At 39.8% G+C, this 20,793-nt stretch overlaps 1 protein-coding gene across 9 annotated transcripts in view; it reads right to left on the reverse strand.

Annotated features, from left to right (window-relative positions):
• The window catches only part of LOC140453534 (phosphatase and actin regulator 4-like), a 180,996-nt gene that overhangs the window by 3,685 nt on the left and 156,518 nt on the right, over positions 1-20,793 (reverse strand). For 8 of the 9 annotated variants that reach the window (XM_072548289.1, XM_072548290.1, XM_072548293.1 and 5 more), the window contains 9 exons: positions 17,241-17,435; positions 15,323-15,646; positions 13,261-13,813; positions 7,673-7,875; positions 7,162-7,318; positions 4,822-4,877; positions 3,903-3,964; positions 3,436-3,573; positions 1,445-1,521 (listed from right to left, as the gene is read on the reverse strand). In XM_072548289.1, the coding sequence (XP_072404390.1) occupies positions 1,445-1,521; positions 3,436-3,573; positions 3,903-3,964; positions 4,822-4,877; positions 7,162-7,318; positions 7,673-7,875; positions 13,261-13,813; positions 15,323-15,646; positions 17,241-17,435 (1,765 nt within the window). The remainder of the gene's footprint in view (positions 1-1,444; positions 1,522-3,435; positions 3,574-3,902; positions 3,965-4,821; positions 4,878-7,161; positions 7,319-7,672; positions 7,876-13,260; positions 13,814-15,322; positions 15,647-17,240; positions 17,436-20,793) is intronic. The other variant, XM_072548287.1, reaches the window with a different exon arrangement.

The raw sequence follows: 20,793 nt of genomic DNA on the forward strand, positions 1-20,793 counted from the left end.
CAAAGCAATTCGGCACAAATATAATTAAAAAGGCTAACAGAATGTTAGTCTTTATAACTAGCAGGCTGGATTACAAAGCAGAGAAAGTTTTGCTGCAGTCATAAAATTCTGGCTAGTCAAACTAAAGAGTGCTGTGAACTGAGTTAGCAAAGGGATGTTAACTTTGGAAGAATTGCAGCCAGTGTTCACTAGAATCTTATCAGAACACTGACGGTTGGACAACGAGGAAAAATTACATCATCCAAGCTGAAATACAGATGGTGAAGGAATGACTTGATGAGAATTTTATGATACTTAAAAGTATCAGTAGGGTGGACAGAATGGAACTTTACCCCTGATAATTCTCTGAGATTCTGATGGGGCGGGGGTGGGAAGAGAGAGTGAGAGAGGCAGGGGTTGGGGAATGGGTGGTCAGGCAGGCCAGGTTTTTGGGCTGGGGGTAAAGGATGTGTGCTTGAGAGGCAAGCAGGGGTGAGAAAATGGCAGAGATGAGAATATAATCTTAAACCAGAGCCAGGCATTCAGGAGAGTAGTTAGGAATAATTTCTTCATGCATAGGCTTGTCGAAGTGTGGAGTTCTCTAACAAATCACTGTAGATACAAGATCATTAGAAAATTTAAATCTGTGACAGATAGAGGTTTTTTCTAGACAAGACTGTGAAGGGCATGGTGTCAAACCAAGAGACAGTATACAAAATCTAGACCAGCCATGAGCTTATTGAATGGTGGAACAAAATTGGAGGGCTAAATGTCATCCTCCTGTTGCTAGCTCACAATGATCAGATAGATAAGGAACACGTACCATAGTGTGTTCCAGCAGCAGGTGAATTGTATGAATTTTATCTTAAAATGGTCTTACTGTAAACAACTAAAGAGAAACATCTATTAAAGAAACTACAGGTTTGAGGTCTAAAGATCATGCTAAATACCTAATCTCTTATCTTGAGGCAGAAATGAGAATAATGTCTTCACTCAGCAGATTATGAATCTTTGGAATTCTTCACTCAGAGGGCTATGAATGCTCAGGCCATTAGCATCTTCAAAACTAAAGCTTTGTTTAGTTACAAGTGATAAAGGATTGAGTGAATGAGGGTAGATGAAGTTAAAATACAGACCAGTTGTGATCTAACTGAACAGTCTATTACTATTCCTATGGTCCTTACTAACAATAACCAACAGCAGTTGCAGCTGGACGTTATGGTTAATGCAGAGGAGTGGAAAAACTAAATTTCTGGTGCAGGGGAACAAAGGAAAGTTGCTGCAAACACTGGGTTATCACATACAAAATTAAACATGAAAGATTCTTGAGGCTTAATATCAGCACATTCACCATTCATCACCCTTCCTACCCAGGGTCACTTGGGTGGAAATTTTAAAATTAATGGATGCTCTAAGCCAAGCATTGCAACTGTAAGTGATATCAGTTTTGGAGTTAAAAGATTACCTTGTATACATTCTGCTTTCTTCATGCACCTCCATCTCTGTACTTTTGAATTCATTTAGCTCTTTTCGTATTGCTGCCTGTAAAAGGAAACAACAGAGAAAGGTTGTGAAATAAAAATTTATTTTAATTCTGAATTATTGAGTCAAAAAGATGGCAGAATAATTGTTCACTTCAACCATTCAGTTCAAAACATGCCAGTCACTACAGTGGTTACAATATGCAATTTGTAACAAAGACCTCCCCCTAATGTTAGGAGCTGATACCGCAAGAGCAGAGTCCCCATCCTGTATTTGCAATTATTCTTAACTGAAGTGATCTACATCACTCACATATCCTAAGAGTTTGACGACCTCGATAAGACAATGGGTAATATCTTGACCCAAAAGAAAATGGGAAGTTAATTGATCACACATTCCACATGCTCAAAGATGACACTGCTGGAATAGAGATCTTCAAAATTATGAAAGGTTTGAGATTTAGAAAAACTATTTATATCTGTGGGAAGACCAGAAATAGAGGCTGCAAGTATACTTGCTAATAAAACCAATACGAAATTTCAGAGAAACAGCTCTATCTAGAGAGTAGAAAGAAAGTAGGACTTGCTGTCACTTGTTTTTGAGGCGACTAGCATAAATATATTTTAAGTGTGAAGTAGTTAAGCTCCTGAAGAGATGGGAAAAGCTGGTTCGGTGAAGAGGGGTGAGGGAGGAGGTATCTCACTGGCTGGATAGTATAAACCAGCTTGATCAGAGGGTCTGCTTCCTGATATTGTATGCAACTTTATTAACATCCCATTAGCCATTTGAGAAAACTTCCCATTAGTCATGGAATCATAGAAGAATCTGCACAGTGCAGAAAGAGAACCTTCAGTACATCAAGTCTGCACCAATTCTCCAAAGAGCAGCCCACCCACAGCATTGTGTGTAGGGGTTGGGCACGTCATGTTGCAGCTGTACAGGATGTTGGTTAAGCCACTTTTGGAATACTCCATGGAGCTTAATTCAGATAAATGCAAGGTGCTGCATTTTGGGAAAGCAAATCTTAGCAGGATTTATACACTTAATGGTAAGGTCCTAGGGAGTGTTGCTGAACAAAGAGGCCTTGAGGTGCAGGTTCATAGCTCCTTGAAAGTGGAGTCGCAGGTAGATAGGATAGTGAAGGCGGCATTTGGTATGCTTTCCTTTATTGAACAGAGTGTTGAGTACAGGAGGTGGGAGGTCACGTTGCGACTGTACAGGACATTGGTTAGGCCACTGTTGGAATATTGCATGCAATTCTGGTCTCCTTCCTATTGGAAAGATGTTGCAAAACTTGAAAGGGTTCAGAAAAGATTTACAAGGATGTTGCAGGGTTGGAGGGTTTGAGCTATAGGGAGAGGCTGAACAGGCTGGGGCTGTTTTCCCTGGAGCGTTGGAGGCTGAGGGGTGACCTTATAGAGGTTTACAAAATTATGAGGGGCATGGATAGGATAAATAGACAAAGTCTTTTCCCTGGGGGTCGGGGAGTCCAGAACTAGAGGGCAAAGGTTTAGGGTGAGAGGGAAAAGATATAAAAAAGACCTAAGGGGCAACCTTTTCATGCAGAGGGTGGTATGTGTATGGAATGAGCTGCCAGAGGATGTGGTGGTGGCTGGTACAATTGCAACATTTAAGAGACATTTGGATGGGTATAGAAATAGGAAGGGTTTGGATTAATATGGGCCGGGTGCTGGCAGATGGGTCTAGATTGGATTGGGATATCTGGTCGGCATGGACGGGTTGGACCGAAGGGTCTGTTTCCATGCTGTACATCTCTATGACCTCTGGATGGGTATATAAATAGTTAGGGTTTAGAGGGATATGGGCCAAGTGCTGTCAAATGGGACTAGATTAGGTCAGCATGGATGAGTTCAACTAAAGGGTGAGTTTCCGTGCTGTACCTTTCCATGGAAGCAGTCAGTTACTCAACCATGATCTGAACCAACTCAATTCCTAGAGACAATGCCTCCCCACCTTATCTGCTGGTGTTAATTTAGTCCATGGTTTATCTGCACGCCGATCATAGTCATGGGCATCGGTTACTTCAACATATTCGTGGAAGCGCAAGATTTTTCTAGCTTGGAGCTCTGCCACTGTGGGTCTTTGACTGAGCTAAAGAAATCAAAGATAACAGTCACAAAACAGGTTATACTTGCTTTGAAGGCTCCTGGTTAAAAGAATATTCATTTAACCGTGCAATGGAATATTTTTCAGCAAAATTATTCCATTGGATGATAAACAGTAAAACTCTTAAATTTTAGAAATTCACAAGGAAGGAATGGGATGAGAAGCTCTACACATAACTCAATGCAGGGTATTAAAGCAGCATTGAGAGCAGTGTTATACTCAAATCAGATAAACAAGGGCCAGGACAGCAATCCAATATTAATTCACAAAACAGATTTTCACAAACATTACAAAGTGTCCACTTGAGTACCTACCTTTCTGGTAAGCCGTCTCTTGATCTCTCTTTTTTCTGCCTCATGCTGTTCCTCATCTTTATCTGTAAGTTAAAATTGTACAGTTTTTACATCAATACACATGATCCAATAACATTAGAAGGGCCAAGGTTTTCTCAGTATACAGATTGGCAGCAAGTTACTAAACCAAACAAACGCTGCTGCTTGTATGCCTGACTTACCTGTCCTTCTACTGAACTGGCATAGAGTTATCTTCAATATTAAAACAATAGGATGCAAGAGAAAAATAATGAGGTACTGACAACACACTTAGAAAAAAGGTGAAGTGAATAGTCTGAAGAAAGTGGGTTTCTGAAACTTTAACTGTTCCAATCCAAAGTTGCATTTTTAAACAATGAAAATGCACTACTGGTTAAGTAAAAAATACAGGAAGTTACTTTACAATGAGTACCAAATTGCTTTTATAAAGCATTACTCAAGAAGAAATCTCAAGCATGCTTTACAATAAGAAAGAGGAATTTCCAGTAGTAAGCATCATGAATGGGGAAAGAGGAAGAAGTACAATCAAAGGAATGACTTTTGGAAGTAATGACAGGTGAAAAGCAAGAGGGAATGGATAGTGTTCCCCTGAACAAAGGGATAGTGGTGGAACCTGGCGAAGAAAAGTACTTTTTTTTTTGAGAGGATGGCTTTGCACAGCTAACCAAAAACATTTTCACATTTACAAAATAACATATTTCACAATTGTGACACAAATATCCCAGTCTGTATTTTCATAAATTACTACTTTCCATCCCTTCAACATGTCTCCAACAGCAAAGTCTGTTTCAAGAAGAGTGTGGCAAAAATGTACAATAACTAGTGATGGGCAAAACCATATTACTTACTTCTCACAACAATATGAACTAAATTATGATCTGAGGATAAAAGGTGCACTGACTTTTAAGGATATTCCTTTGCTCCAGTTCTTCTGCAGTTGGCCTTTGACTCAGACGCCTGATGAAATAGAAAAAGGATAAATTATTTCATGTGACAGGTGAAGCATGTTTAAGGTCTGAGAAATAGCTTTGTCCCATCACCCCAACACAATTTAGGATAGGGCCGTGTCGCACAAAGATATGCATATGCTGAACTTACTTCTCTCGTTAAACTTGACTCAGCGTTCAATTGTAGACAGACAGGATGCTGGAAGAACACAGCAAGCCGGTCAGTATCAGGGGGTAGAGAAGGCGACATTTTGGGTGGAAACCTTCTTCAAGACTGGGGGTGGGTGTATGGGGAGCTGCAGAGAAAATGGGTGGCGGGGCAGGGTTGGTCAATGGGAGGAGTGGATCCGGTTGGTGGCAGGGAGGGGAAGGGCTGGGAAGGGAAGTTATTTGAAATTGGAGAACTCAATTTTGAGTCCTCCAGGCTGTAGGCTGCTCAGGCGGAAGATGAGGTGTGTTTTTTCCTCCAATTTGTGATTTGGTACGTTGTGGCAATGGAGGAGGCCAAGCAATGTCATGTCGGAATGGGAGTGGGAAGGGGTATTAAAATGGGCAGTGACTGAGGAGTCCGGTCAGCCCCTTCAGGCCCGGCTGAGATGCTTGGTGAACTGTTCCCTAAATTTACGTTTGGTCTCCCCCACCCTCACTTCCATTCAGGGCCCCGAACAGTCCTTCCAGGTGAGACAGAGGTTTACCTGCCTCTCTTCCAACCTAATTTACTGCATCAGGTGCTCCCAATGTGGTCTTCTCTACATCGGGGAAACCAAATGTAAACTTAGGGAACGGTTTACTGAGCATCTCAGACAGGCCCTCAGGGGCTGACCGGACCACCCAGTCACCGCCCATTTTAATTACCCACCCTATTCTCTTTCCGACATGCCCATCCTTGGCCTCCTCCATTGCCACAATGAACCAAACTGCAAATTGGAGGAACACCACCTCATCTCCTGCCTGGGCAGCCTATAGCCTGGAAGACTCAACATTGAGTTCTTCAATTTCAAATAACCTCCCTTCCCGATACCCTTCCCAGCCCCTCTCCCTCTCTTCCGCTCCTCCCTGCCAATTACTGGATTCATTCCTGCTACTGGCTAACCATGTTGTTACGCTGTCTTTCACCTATCCCCACTTCATCATCCTACCCTCACCACCCACTTTATCTGCAGCTCCTCCTATACCCACCCAGGGTCGTGAAGGGTTATACCTGAAACATCACCTTCTCAGCCACCTGATGCTGCCTGGCTTGTTGTGTCCTTCCAGCATCCTGCCTGTCTACTTTGGATTCCAGTATCTGCAGTATTTTTTTTGCCTCTAACCAGTGTTCAATTGTAACTGCCTGAACTACCTGCACAGAAGCCAGCAAATTCAGCAAAACCTGGAAGTCAAATCATAGGTGGAATAACATACCAGATTACCACTGATTGCTGCATGGCATCTGGAATTTACCTACGTATATATGCATAAAACCTCGTCTGCCTTAAGTGCAGCTTCTGGAAAGGGAAACCTAAGTGTTGAAGCATAATGGAAGAGGGGGTAGTACTAGGTTATTGTCAGATGCAATATGTCTGAATGAAGCAGTTTTGGAAAACCTATTCCCAGACCATCTAATGTATATCCAATATAAGGTTATTGTTGAGCTATCAACAGGCTGACAGTGAACCAGAACTGTATGAATTGACTACACATAACCTATACAAATGGAGTAACTGTCAAAAGACTTGGACACGATCCAAACACGCGTACACAAACTGACAGCAAACACAAGCGTGATTGCCACACTCAGGAATTATCCACAACCTACATTTTTTAAAAAAATTTGCACCTTTCGAAAATACTTTATAGACAATGAAGTGCTTTTGACATGAAGTCAATATTGCAGTCTAGAGAAACAACAGTCAAGTTGCACACAGCTCCCACAAACAGCATTGTGATTAAAAAAATGTGATATGGCTTGAGGGATAAGTATTGGTCTAGACAATGGGAAGTGGCCTGCAATTCTTCAAATAGTGTCCCAGAATTTTAGGTCAACCCTAGAGCAAACAGGACCTTAATTTTATAAAAATGCCACCTCTGACATGGTCTCAAACCTACAACTGACTTGATGGCAACGACGTTAGAAACTGAACCAAGGGTCAAACTCTATTAGAGAGGGAAGCTCACTCACTACTGTAAAATCCTATGTCTACAATACCCGTGTACACGGAGCATACATCAACAAGCAAATTATTTAATAATGAGGCAATGCAACATTCTATGTGCGATTGAGAAATCTACTATCCACTTTTCGGATGCCCTACCTGATGAGTGCTGTTCCAATCTGCTGTCGAATTTCTAGTCTTTCTTGATCAGACTGACGAGGTAGGATGTTCTTTTCTATAAGTTCTTGCTTTGTAGGTCGGTTGCTCAGCTTAAGGGCCAAAGTGTCTTTTCGTTTTACTTTATTGGCCAATGAACCTACATAAGATTTAGGATAAGATTTTAGAGTAGGCAATACTTTCCTGTTCTTCCAAAAGAACTAAGCACTTTAGAGCATGTTTTAAACCTTCAGAGAAAAGAAAGAGTGAAACTAAATTTCAACCAAATGAACAACAACACTGCAAATATACAGTAGGCTAATATCTGTACTGGGATAATTAATTATACTAAATTACTGTGGGTTACAGAAGGAGAGACAATAACATCTAGATTTAACACTCAATGGACGAGATTGGTACAAACTCGCTTGCACATGTGCAATTGTAGCTTCCAATCGTCCTTGATGAACAACAGATTAACAGACTTTTTAAATTAATAAATGTAAGTACATACTGGATTGATCATCTTCCTCGTCCTCATCATAGTCATCCTTGTACAGAACTGGACCATCGTCATCAGAGTCACTCACATCGTCTTCCTGTCTCACAAGCTCTGGAATGATGACAACTGATGAGACTAGTGGTGGATAATCTTGTTTCATGGGCCTGTGCTCCTCTTCCTCCTCTTCGTCCTCTGTGGTTTCCTCATCTGAGGGGCTGGGTGATCAGGTTATATGAAACAGATTTGATGTTTAATAAAAGACTCTGCTGGTTCCTGTGGGAAACATTATACTCCACAGAGAATTAAAATAAAGACAACTCAAGAATGTTGAGCAAAAGCATGTATTTCCATCATTTTGTTTTTATTCCAAGAATATTGATCTTTAACTGCGATTAGAACTGCAGGCAACTTCAGGGAGACATGAACAGACTCTCAGTTTGGGCACAAAGAGATGGGGGCGGGGAGAGCGCAGATGAAATTCAGTGCAGATAAATGAGAACATCCAACTTGCAATGTAGAATAATACGGATACTAAACCAAATAGTGAAATCTTACAAAGAAAACTTGGAGGAATTTTATAGGCTGGATATGAGGAAAAGACTGTTAATGCAGGAAGATCTACCATAGTTCATAAAACAATCAGCTGTGTGCTGAGAATTTTTTTTAATATAGTCAGTTATGACAGTCAAGATCAATCGGTCTGGAAGCAGGAATGGAAGCAGATTCAATAGTAACTTTGAAATAGGGATTAGCTAAATACAAAGCAGAATTTACAGGCCTATCAGGAAAACACAGGAAAGGAAGATGGTACGATAGGCCAAATACTTTTTTAAACTCAAAGTTTGCTGTTTCTAAGATGGAACAGCGAGTTGATAAAACTGTTAGCTTTTAGAAACAGGAGTTATGAAGTTCACAGTAAAGATGAATGTTAAATCTACAATGTTTTGATTGAGCTGCAATTAGGATAGTGCATCCTACTTTAGTATGGAGCGAGAAGAAGCTCACTGAGATGAAAACAGATGGGAAAACTGAGACTTTCAATAAAACAAGAGATCAAGACAAGATCTGATGAAAGGTATTGAAAATTGTGATTGATAAGATCATTGGGGAAACCACTTTCAGTCAACAATGAGCTAGTAACTGAAGGATGCAACTTTGAAACTGTCCCCTCAGATGGAGAGATTGTGAGACTTAAAAATTATAGAAGACTGTTCAGGTATTCCCTGCCAGAACAAGAAAGGGAGCAGAATTCATTATATTGAATTGTATATACAATAAATTGTATTTTAATATTTTATGGGAAGGCACAGGGAAATGTGGCTAAATTGAAGGGTCTAAGATCTAGAGCTGATGCTGACAGAACAGGCTAATTGACTTCGTTCTATGTTGATAAGTTGCCTCGATTCAAAGTTGCAGTATAAAAATGTTTGTAGCTCAACATCTAAGCTCCTTTTCTTCACCCACAGATACCAAGTATTTCTAGCACTTGTTGCTTTTATTTATAATTTATGCTCATTTGGGTAGACAAATTTTAGTCAGAGTAGGTTCTACAGAATGTGGAACAATTCTAGGGCTCTGAGCTTGTGAGCATTTAAGAAAATTCTTTCATGGGATATAGGCATTGCTGGCAAAAGTAGCTTTCCCTAGCTGCCCTCAAATGGAGTGGCTTCTTAGGTCATTTGAGGGTATTTAAGAGTCAATTACCTATTATGTGATCAACTACTGCAAATCTGGAGTCATATATAGGTCAGACCAGATAGCCTTCTCTAAAGGACATGAATAAATTAGCTGGGCTTTTAACAAGAATGACAGTCTCATGTCACCATTACAGAGGCTAGCTTCATATTCCAGGTATATAAACAATTTGAATTTTACTAGTTACTGTGGTGAGATTTGAACCGGAATTACCAGGTTACTAGCAAGGGGCTCTGGATTACTCACCCAGTGACATTACCAGTCATCTGTAAGAATTAGTTCATATTTCTATCCTAAGTATTCAATAGCGACTCCTGCTGGAAAATGGACAAGAGTGACTTTTGAAAGCTTACAAACTAGGAGAATCAGCATGACCTGATAACCACACCATAGCATGAATTAATAGCTCCAGGTGAAGCTAGAGAAGGGAAAAATATGGAATCCGAAAGGGTTCTCTATGAATACCTCAGGGTAGATCGAGGAATTTCAAATATTCAGTTCATTTTTTTGTGTTGTGCAAGTTTGGACTCGTAAAAGTGCAGCAAATGATGAAAAGCATAAATTGAGCAATCCATCATTCAAGGAGGGGACAATTACCCAAGGTTCCCCACCAAATGCCATTAAGCACACCCTGCTGGAGATGGACAAACAGGTGAGGAAAGACTCAATGAGGTACTAGAGGACTGCTAATATTATTTTTTAAAAAAGGAGGGACAGACCAGGAAGTTACAGGTCAACCAGTCTAACCTCAGTGATGGAGAAAGTTAAGAGAAAAAATTCTGAGGGACTGAACATTTCTGTACGTGGGAAGACATGGATTTGTTAAAGAGTCATGTTTGACAAATTTGATTTTTATTTTGAAGAGTTTGCCAGGAGTGTTGAAATGATGTGATCTACATAGACATTAGCAAGATTTTTTAATAGATGGAGAGAAGTTGAGGACTGCAGATGCGGGAGAGTCAAAATTGAAAAGCGTGTCGCTGGAAAAGCACAGATCAGGCAGCATCCAGAAGCAGGAGAATCGATGTTTCATTCCTGGTGAAGGGCTCATGCCCAAAATGTCAACTCTCCTGCTCCTCAGATGCTGCCTAACTTGCTGTGCTTTTCCAGGGTCACACTTTTCGAATTTTAATAGCTGTAGTTGACCTCCTTCCTATCGGAAGGATGTTGTGAAACTTGCAAGAGTTCAAAAAGATTGACAAGGATGTTGCCAGGTTTGGATGATTTGAGCTACAGGGAGAGACTGAATAGGCCCTGGACCATCGGAGGCTGAGGGGTATGAATAGGATTAATAGACAGTCTTTTCCCTGGGGTGGCAGAGTCTAGAACTAGAAGGCATGAGTTTAGAGTGAGGGGGGAAAGATATAAAAGGGATCCAAGGGGCAACATTTTCATACAGAGGGTCACGCATGTATGTAATGAGCTGCCAGTAGTAGAGGTGGAGGCTGGTACAATGACAATATTAAAAAGGTACCTGGATGGGTACATGAATAGGAAGGGTTCAGAGGGATATGGGCCAAGTGCTGGCAAATGATCTAGATTAGGTTAGGATATCTGGTCGGCATGGACGAGTTGGACCAAAGGTTCTGTTTCCTGCTGTACATGTCTATGGTTCTAAGTAAGCAGGTGCCCATGTGATCCAAACCAAAGTGATACACTGGATCCAAAATGGCTCAGAGGCAGGAAGTAAAGGGTAGTTAGTGAAAGGATCTATGACTAGAAGTCAGTTTCCAATGGAGTTCCACAAGGCCCAGTGCTGGGGTTCTTATTGTTTGTGATATACATGAATGATAATTATAGGAAACATGATCAAGTAGTTCATGGATGACAGTATAATTGGTAGGGTGATAACTAGGATGAGAAGGATAGTCAGAAATAGGAGGATAGCAAGACTGGTCGAGTGGGCACAGTAGAGCCAAATTGAAATCAACTTGGAAACGTAGGAGGGCTAACAATCTAAGGGATTATACAATGACGACAGGACCCTGGCAAGTACTGAAACCCAGAGGGGACTTGGTGTGCATATGCACAAATCTTTGAAGGGCAGGTCGATAAGATAGTTAAGAAACCATATGAGATTCTTGCTTTTACTAGCTGAGGCATGGAATACAAGAGCAAGAAAACAATACTCGTGTTCCACAGGTCATGCTGATTCTCCTGGTTTGTAAGCTTTCAGGAGTCACTCTTGCCCATTTTCCAGCAGGAGTCGCTATTGAATACTTTTGACAGAAATACTGGTTAGACCACAAAGAGTGCTGCATGCAATGATCACCACAATATAAGGAGGAATGAGACTGTTTTAGAGAAGGTGCAGAGGATATGTACCAGGATATTGCCTGAGCTGGATGGCTTGAGCTACAAAGAGAGACTGGATAGGTTGGGATTGATTTACTTGGAGTAATGAAGTTTGATAGATGATCCTACTGAGGTGCATAAGATTATGAAGGGCATTATTAGGGTGGATAGGAAAGCATTTTTCCATTAGTAGAGGGGTCAATAACCAGGGATAGAGTTAAGATAGGAAATGGAAGGCCAACAGAACTTGAGAAGAAATATTTTCACAGAGGGTGGTGAGATTTTGAAACTCACTGCCTGAAAGGGTGTTTTGAGTCAGAAACGATCATAATGTAGAAAGCAGTTCTTCAGATATCCACTCGCTTTGGCATACCCTTCAGGGCTGTGGGATAAAAGCTGGAAAATGGGATTAGTGTAGTTGGCTCTTTGTTGACCAGCACAAACATAATGGGCTGAATGGTCATCTTCTGTGCTATAAATGACTGAGAATCTGACAGGTTTCTCATCCTGTGTCATATAGCCTCTATCTCTCAACAGCTAAAGGAATGTTTTTAAATCCAATTTTTCCAATACATGATAATATTTCCTGGGCAGAAGTAGGGACACTACCACTTGTAACACCTGAAAATATTTTAAAATCAACCCGTTTGGACACGTCATGGTGCACCTCTGTGTCATGTGGACCAACAGGACCAGAGCAGGGATACTACCACTGTGCAAGGTCACAAAAAAAGTGTAATTTGGATAGGGGTACCTTGAGAGTGAATGTGAACTTGGCAATAATACAGAGATAATACCCTCTGGGATGGGAGAGTGAAAACAGAATTTCAGAAGCAAAAGTCACAAATGTCATGAATATGAATTTTAAAGGAACATAAATACACAGGGTCTAACATATAATGGTTTGCATGTCAGCACGAATTAGAACACAATTTCTTTTCAAAGGACCATCCATGCTGGTCAAAAATGAGAACTGAATTAATACATTACAAGGAATTCTGACACAAGCTCCATGTTTTCCCCACAAATCTTAACCTATTTTTTGTGTCTAAGATGCTCACAGAACTTAAGCACAAACACAAACATTGTTTCTGCTCATCATATAGCACGGATGTAGGAGTGTACACAAGAACTCTACACCTACACAGGTCTTCTATAACTAAGTGAAATTCTCACCTCTGCTATATTGCACTTGCTCTCACCTCAAGTAAGGTCTAGCCAGGCATTTGTGATGCACCATTCAACTTGATTGGATTTTCCACCACTTTCCATATTCTGATCAACTCTGGTCAGTTTACAAATATAACCTCCCTCCCACAATTCAAACCACTAGAACAATTAATTGTGTTAATTAGAACACACGAACTAAGATTGAAGGTACACCAGTGCTCACAGAAATTTAGCAAGTTCATTGAAAGGACAATTACATACAATGTATAGTACAGTTCAACTGGTCCAGAGTGGTGTTTATGATCATTAGCCTCAACTAATTTTCAATATAAATTTCTAATCTATTCTCCCCAAAGTTTAATCACCCAACATTAACAAGCACTTACCTCTAAGTACACAAAACTGAAACAATGGTCATGTGAAATAACACATGCACTCACCATTTTAATTTCTCTAAGGTGACTTGCAAAGCCCGGTTCTTATTAGCATCATCAAAGGCAGTCTCAAAAAGCAAGGACTTTGCTGTATGTGAACCATCAGCTGCAGTGACGACTGGTCGAGGGCTACACAATGCTTGCTGGATCATTATGTGCAAAGGAACTTGAGATTGGCGAGTCGGAAGGAGCTCGGGACAATCATCAGATGAAGGGTGAGGCTGCTGATCAGGTTCTTTATCTTGTTGTACGCTGCCATGACAGAATGTCAATACAGGAGGACTAGCTTTGACTGGAACTCTTGGTGGGAGGGACTGACGAGGAGCAGGTTCTGGAGCAGAAGGTGGGCGCGAAGGCAATGCTGGCGATGATGTAGGTGCATGTGCTGATGTCGATACTTGCATTGGCAGCTGCGGTCTCTCCTTGTTCTCACTCACATTCTGGGTAGTGTTGTTTGGCTCAGTCACAGGTGGATTGAAGCTTATCCTCCTGTGGGATCCTGGTGGTGAATGCTTACCTGGCACAACCAGGCCGGGGGTCATGATATGACTAAGTTCCGCTGAAACAGAATTTTGCAAATTGAGTCAGCGTTCCAAAACTTGCCTGTTTTAAGAATTGTACCACTATTCATTGCTTAGTAACTAACTTCATCTGATAAGAGCATTGTGAGACCTTGTCTGTCAAACAAACAGCAAGGCAACAGCTTTATGATGGTTGGCTGGACAGAACAAAAAATCCTATAGCAGGCAGTTTTGGTCAATATATGAAAATATTAAATATGACATAATGACCTAATGACCTGAGCACAAACCATGCTCAGTATAAGGCTGAACATTCCTTTCTTACATCTTTCACATTTAAGACTCTGCCTTAGAAGAACACAGGTTAAGTTTCAACCAGCCCACACCATCATGCCTTAAGCTTTTACATTAACATAAGATATATATTTATAGACAAAAGATTTATGACATCAGAAGGGAAACAAGTTAGTATTGCTGCATCAAGATTTTCAGGCGTGAGTAATGCTGCTATATATGGACACAGCAACAGGGAAATGTTACTGGACAAGTTCAAAAGCACTTGTTACAGTATTAGCCTTCCTGTGTGCAGGCATTGAAATAATCATTGTGGTGAGTGCCAGCTAGACAATCCATTGAATCTATTCCACTGTTAAATTTGATTATGGCAGATCTATATCTCAACTCCATTCACCTGTCTTTTCCATATGCCTAGATATTGTTACCTGGCCAAAAAAGACTTGTTAATCTCAGCTTTGAAGATTTTAATTTATCACAAACCATTCACATGCTTTTAGGGAAGCGACTTCCAGATCTTAGCTATCAGTTATATGAAAAGGGAGGTTTTGTTTCTAGATAGCCAGGGTCCAACATTAAGGTCAAGTCCTCTTGTGCTGAACTCTCACCCAAGAAAATTGTCCTTGAATGCACCCCATCAAGTTCCTTAATTGTTATAAACAACGCGATCAGATCACTGTTAGACCTGCAGTTTATGCACCTTGTTCTTAAAAGTAAACTCTAAGTCCCTGTGTTATTCAGATGAATCTGTGCAGTATATAGATTGCAACAATGCCATTTGGCTCTGAACACTTTGGCTGTGAAGTCCCTTTCCCATGTCAATATACATTTCTTGCATTCAGTGCGCAAATTAACTCCAGATGGGAACTGTACATTGACAACCTTTGAATTCTAAAACTCAAACATCACTTCCTCAATTATGACTCCAACCCTCTAGGAGAAAGCCAATATCCATTAAGCTTTTCTGATTACTCTTTGCACCTTTGAGTTAGTTTTTAAGTAATTTACGTGTATAGACCCAAATCCATTAGATTCTCCAGTGTTTTGTTTCTCATCATTGAAATAAAATTCAAATTTTGACTTCTTCAGATACAAAACCTTAACTTTTATGTTATAAACTTTGACTTCCTCATACTGAACTCCATTTGCTACAGAAATGTGGTAAGTACACTAATCTACAATTGCAGTGTATTTCAAAATTCTACCTGTAGCTTATTTTGCAAAACATGGAGGAGTGCTTTGCAGACACTTACCAAACAGGGGATTGCTATTCCGGTTGGGTTTTGGAGGTGGAATTGGAGGTTGTTTGGCAGGAGCCGTGGTAGTGGTGGTTGTGCTGGTAGTATTTGTAGTTGTGGCAAAAGAGTCAGTGGTATTGGTGGAACAAGAAGTGGAGAAACAGGAAATAATGGAAGAGACGTCCTTGGCAGCAGGCATGTTGGCTCCAGAATCTTTTACTTGCCCCTCGCCTGCCTCCAGAGCAGGAGCTGACAGCGGTCGTTTCGGAGGAAGTAAAGCCTGTTTCTGATCACGCGTGGGCTCCATTTCTGACAATGGACGTCTGTCTGCAGCCTCTACTGAGAAACATTGAAAAAAAACATGCATCAACTAGAGGAAGCACAAAATTGGGAATGATGAGCACAACAAACATCTAGACACTGATAATGGACAAGAAATGTAGAACCTTCACTAAAAAACAGAGATAAACAGTTTTGAAGAATGTGTGGTGTGGTAGTCGTTTTTTAATTTTCAGAATGACTATACTGAAGAAAAGAAAGTAAGTTACTAAAGACTTTCACGTAGGTGATGATACCCCTTTACAAACTATTATTAACCAGGCAGTAGAAAATAGTATCACTGAAACTTAAACAACATTTCACTGCACTATATCCTTGGTTAGAATAAAATGGAATTCTATTTTTCATTCCTCACCCTTGATCTTGCGATAATACTACGTCCCCTTTTTTGTAAATTCCATCAGTTCGATAACCCTGCATGACCTCTTCATTCTTCTGCATATTTTAGTTTAATCTTGATTTTCCCCACTTCAAACTGATGTGATTGCCTTTACACATGTCCTATGATATGGGGGTTGGTGGATAGAGGGTTATAATGTGAATTATTTACAATTTTCTACGAAGTGTAGCCCCACTCCCTCAAAATTCCTGTACAATTGTGGTATCTTGACAAAATCAAAAGAGTAGCATTAGGTGCACCGAGACATTTCAATTGGGAATATCATGTTGGATGGGCATTGAGAGGAAGGCAGGAACTCCACAAGCCTGCTCATTTACTTGAACATCATCTTCTATAGTTTGGTAACTTAAGCAAATTTGGGAAATTAACGAGTTACACAGTGCTACAGAGCAACTCAGTCAAGCAAATTAATTTTTGCACTGACTTTTAGAAACCTACTTGGAATACAAGGGAACAGACACATGTGTAATGTTTATTTTTAGTTAAATGGTCTTAATTCCTCGAGTTACCAGTTACATTCTATACACCATTATTAATGTAATGGAGGACAACCAAGTAAAGCTCAATATCTTGCAAATTTAACCAAGTTAAAAGAGAATCAAATCATAGGTGCACCAGTATAAGGTACACAGAAAGGCCAGTGAAATAAGACCAGATAGCTCCAGCCCAAAAAGCTAGAACAATCTGACACACAAGTTAAATGGTCTGCCCTTCAGCAGGAAATTTGCTTTTACTGATTCAGTGAAACCTTCAAAATAAAGATCAAAAAGACACAAGTATAATCAATTACACTGTGTCATTCTATTGTACCAAGCTGCATTGATGCTGTTTGAACATGTGACAATGTGAAATTCACAAAATTTCAAACATTTACTTCTACTTCCACAAATATGAAACTTGAAAAAAATCTGTCTGGTGAGCTAGGTCCATTGAGCTCTGCAGTAACAGGGGGGTTTTCTATGCTTTTCCTTAGTATGTTTAAAAACAGTTCATTTTCATAATCACTGCACAACACCACCATTTATACAGCAAAAGTGAGGTACGCTCTCTGTTTTGGTAAGCTTTCCTCATCATATAAAATAATGAACAAAGATGTTTTAATTACCAGATTAAAAGCTGTTTAGATCTGGGAAAACAAAGGTTTTCTAGGTTAGTCAAAATAGCAATGACATTATTGTTGGCTTGATTTATTACCTTTAGTTCTTTGCGGATCCTCCGTGGAACTCTTCATTCTCTCCTCACTTTCTTGCGGTGGTTTTGAAAAGCTTGACTTTTTTTCACCTCTGGGGACTGGTTCAGCCTCCGTTGAGGTAGATAACTCACCCACAGGAACCGTGTGCCCATTCTTTAGTGTATTGTTCTGGGCAGGTTTGCTGTTAACTTCTCCATCTGCGGAATGGAAGAAATAGAAGCTGGGTAAGTCTTTGATAGAATAGTAGATTAGAAGAAACTGATTCCACCTACAGGAAAGCCTGTAAGCAGGGAATTCATTTAAGACACCTGGCAAAAGTACCAAAGCAAATATGAGCAGAAATTTTCTTCATGCAGTGAATTATGACCTGGAATACACCATCAGAAAATGGTGGGGGAAATTAATTTGACACTGGATACATACTGAAGGAGAAATTTGCAGGACTGTGAACAAAGTGCACCTGGCTGCACAAAGGGGAGTCACAAGCAATACTGAGCTGAATGGCCTTCTGCTGAACTGTGTTCTATGATTCTGTAAAGAATGTGAATGAGCCAAGCATGGGGCTTGGACACAAAGGTCTGGCACCCAATCTGCTCTTGTAAAGTTTAGTGCTGTTACTGTTCACAAAATAGAATGACAAAATCCTTGGGTAAAAATCTTCTCTCATTAATTAGAGACACAGTTAATAATTTATGCCCATCAGCTGCTTTCTACGCTTTACCACTTGCAACTTCTCTTTCCTTCTCTAATCTATCTGGGTCCATCACTATCTGTTTGGTTGCATCAGCTGCATCAGTGCTCAGTCCCACTGCCTTCTGAAAATACCTGCTAAGTATTGGATTTTCAAAAGTTTAAGAACATTTAATAAAAAAAAAGTTCCAAAGCCCAATCAACAATTACTTTGAAATCTTTTTCAATACTTTCCACATCCAAAAAGTTGAGGTTAATAAATTATTCTTCTGATCTGAGGGGACTCATGTTACAAAGAGAATATGAACAGAACCAAGGTCCTCTTTGCGAGAACTACCACTCAGTACAACTGGAGATTCAGCCTGCAATACATCACTGGTGTACATAGTTTCCACCCTATAGCCTTGGTACCATCATTCATTTAAGGTTGTCAACTTCAGTTTAATATATTCCTGACTATTACTATATGACTATCCTGCTTCTCACTGCCATAGCTCCATGCTCCCACCACTGATTGTCAAAAACATTTATCTGTACTTGGCCTCATCCACCCACAGTCATGCAGGAAGAAGATACAAATTATCCTGTGATGACCATTGACTTGCTGGTCAAACAGCCTTCTCCCAAGTTGAAAATTGTTTATTAGCTGCATAAATTATGTTCAAAGCTAATAGCAAAAACCTGATTTTATTTTTAATGCATCCTATGATTTTAATTTACTCCAGAGTTACTGAAAACAAGTTGACATAAAATTAATCTTTAATGCCTGGAGACTGCAATACATTTCTTCAAGGTTGGCAGTTTTACTTGCATCAGAAAGTAACACATCAACTTGCAACTTCCTGTTAGTTTAATGTTAATTATCCTTATCAGCAATTTCCAACATGTGAACATGTGGGAAATAAACAAAACACAATTGGATTTTATATAGGATGATGTGGTAAAGGTGGTGGTATCTATCACTTCAATTTATGTTTCAGAATATTCATTATCTGTCAAGTCTCCCCTTCTACCACCAGCTCCAAAGCATCTACAGCTGGTCACCACAAATTCATTTTGCAAACGGATTACATTCCCCATTTGCAATTATCTAGCTTCTTCTAAATAAAAAAAAAATACTTTCCTAAAAGTAAAAAGAAATGATCATCAGATTTTTCAGCATTGAATGCCAAAAGCCCATCTTGGTTGCAATGGTAGTGAAAACGTTATTCACTGTGCCCCAAATGTTATGCTTTTTTTGTGCATTTCTTTAATTTTCAAACATTTAACATTTCCCTTCCAAAAATCTATTATGGATTCTACTCCTACCTCTATTTCTGATTGGACAAACCTTCTGATAAGAATCTTGTGTGAACAAATTTCTCTTAAAACTGTTCATTACTTTGAAGCTTCCATGTTTTACGCTTTTTAGTAACTGGATCTCTCGATGAGCGAAAAACTCATTTAAAAGCTTCCATTATTCTGACTAGTCAATTTTGTGCATATACCAGTTTCAAATAGAACTTCCCTTCCCATCTCCATCTACCCAAATTTTCCCAATTCATATTGCAGCAGCTCACTTGTCAATCTAGAAGGAAGTGAGCAGCAGGTATGTTAAAGCACCGTCACTTCCCGCACATCATCTTGGTATCGGACAATTGTTATTGTTCTATTTTCTTGGTCAAAATCCTGTGACTTCTTACCCAAGAGTCCTGGGAGAGCATCAATACTACTCAGAATACAGAAGTTCAAGATGTTACTGGTCCAACCCTTTCTCAGGGCAACTAGACATTTGGCAATAAATTCTGGCATCATAGATATCCCAGAAATGAATACTAAAACAAAAGTATGGAGAGCTTTTGAACCCAGACCCATTTGCGAGCATATTAAGAATGAGCAATTTTTATTGTTAGCTATTTTTGAGATTTTTTTTGCCATTGGCAGTGGAAGCTGCTGGCACTAAACCAATCAGATTATTTAAAAATGTAAAACTAAAGCTCAGCAGAATCAGGTATGTTGCTGAACAGGACTGGAACCAGATCTTGTATGCGCAGAATGTAAACTTGCTGCAGAGAAAAATCTAAGCTGTTGGATACAGAATCTACTTGTATGTGGTTATAAAATTGTACAGCACAAGTGGTTGTGATTTGACTCATTATGCCTGTGCCAGCTCTTAAAGAACTGTCCAATAAGTCCTTTTCTTTTAAACTGCATTCTGCAATTTTTTCTTTTAAAGTACACATACAAATAATTTCCTGATCAAAGTTATTTTTGAAACTTCTTCCAGTAATGTGTCAAACAATTCATTCCAGGTCTTATAATCCACTGCATTAAAATAATTCTCAACTCCCCCTCTGGCTCATTTACCTGATTACCAAGCACCTGTCATTGCAAACAGTTTATCTTCTTTCCTCTTTGAAATAACTTCACACTGGTTTACTTTGTGCTCACCCCAAAACAGTCAAGTATTACAAACAATTTAGCAAAAATGCAAAAAGTCAAACAATAAAACTTACTTTCCTCAAACAGAACATTGAGGACATGCATGAGGATCGCTGAATGTAAAGATTTAGTTTCTTCAAATTTCTAGGTGATAATATTTTCTCTGATGAAAGGAGGTGACTGTTCCCTGGTGTGGATATTACGTCTTTAATGCCATAAAAAATCCCATGGTGTATTATCAAATAAAAATTGACGGTGAACCAATTTAAGGAAAAATTAAAGCAGATTAGTAGAAGCTTGGTCAAAGAGGTAGATTTCAAGCAGTGCCTTAAAGGAGGAAAGCAAGAAAGGGAAAAAAAGATGCAAAGGTATTCAACATCTTGAGGGCCAGCCAACTGACAGCATTACCATCAAGGAAGGAGTGATTTTAAGTTGGGGAAGCTC

Source organism: Chiloscyllium punctatum, chromosome 27 (assembly GCF_047496795.1).
Source record: "Chiloscyllium punctatum isolate Juve2018m chromosome 27, sChiPun1.3, whole genome shotgun sequence".
Taxonomy (NCBI): domain Eukaryota; kingdom Metazoa; phylum Chordata; class Chondrichthyes; order Orectolobiformes; family Hemiscylliidae; genus Chiloscyllium; species Chiloscyllium punctatum.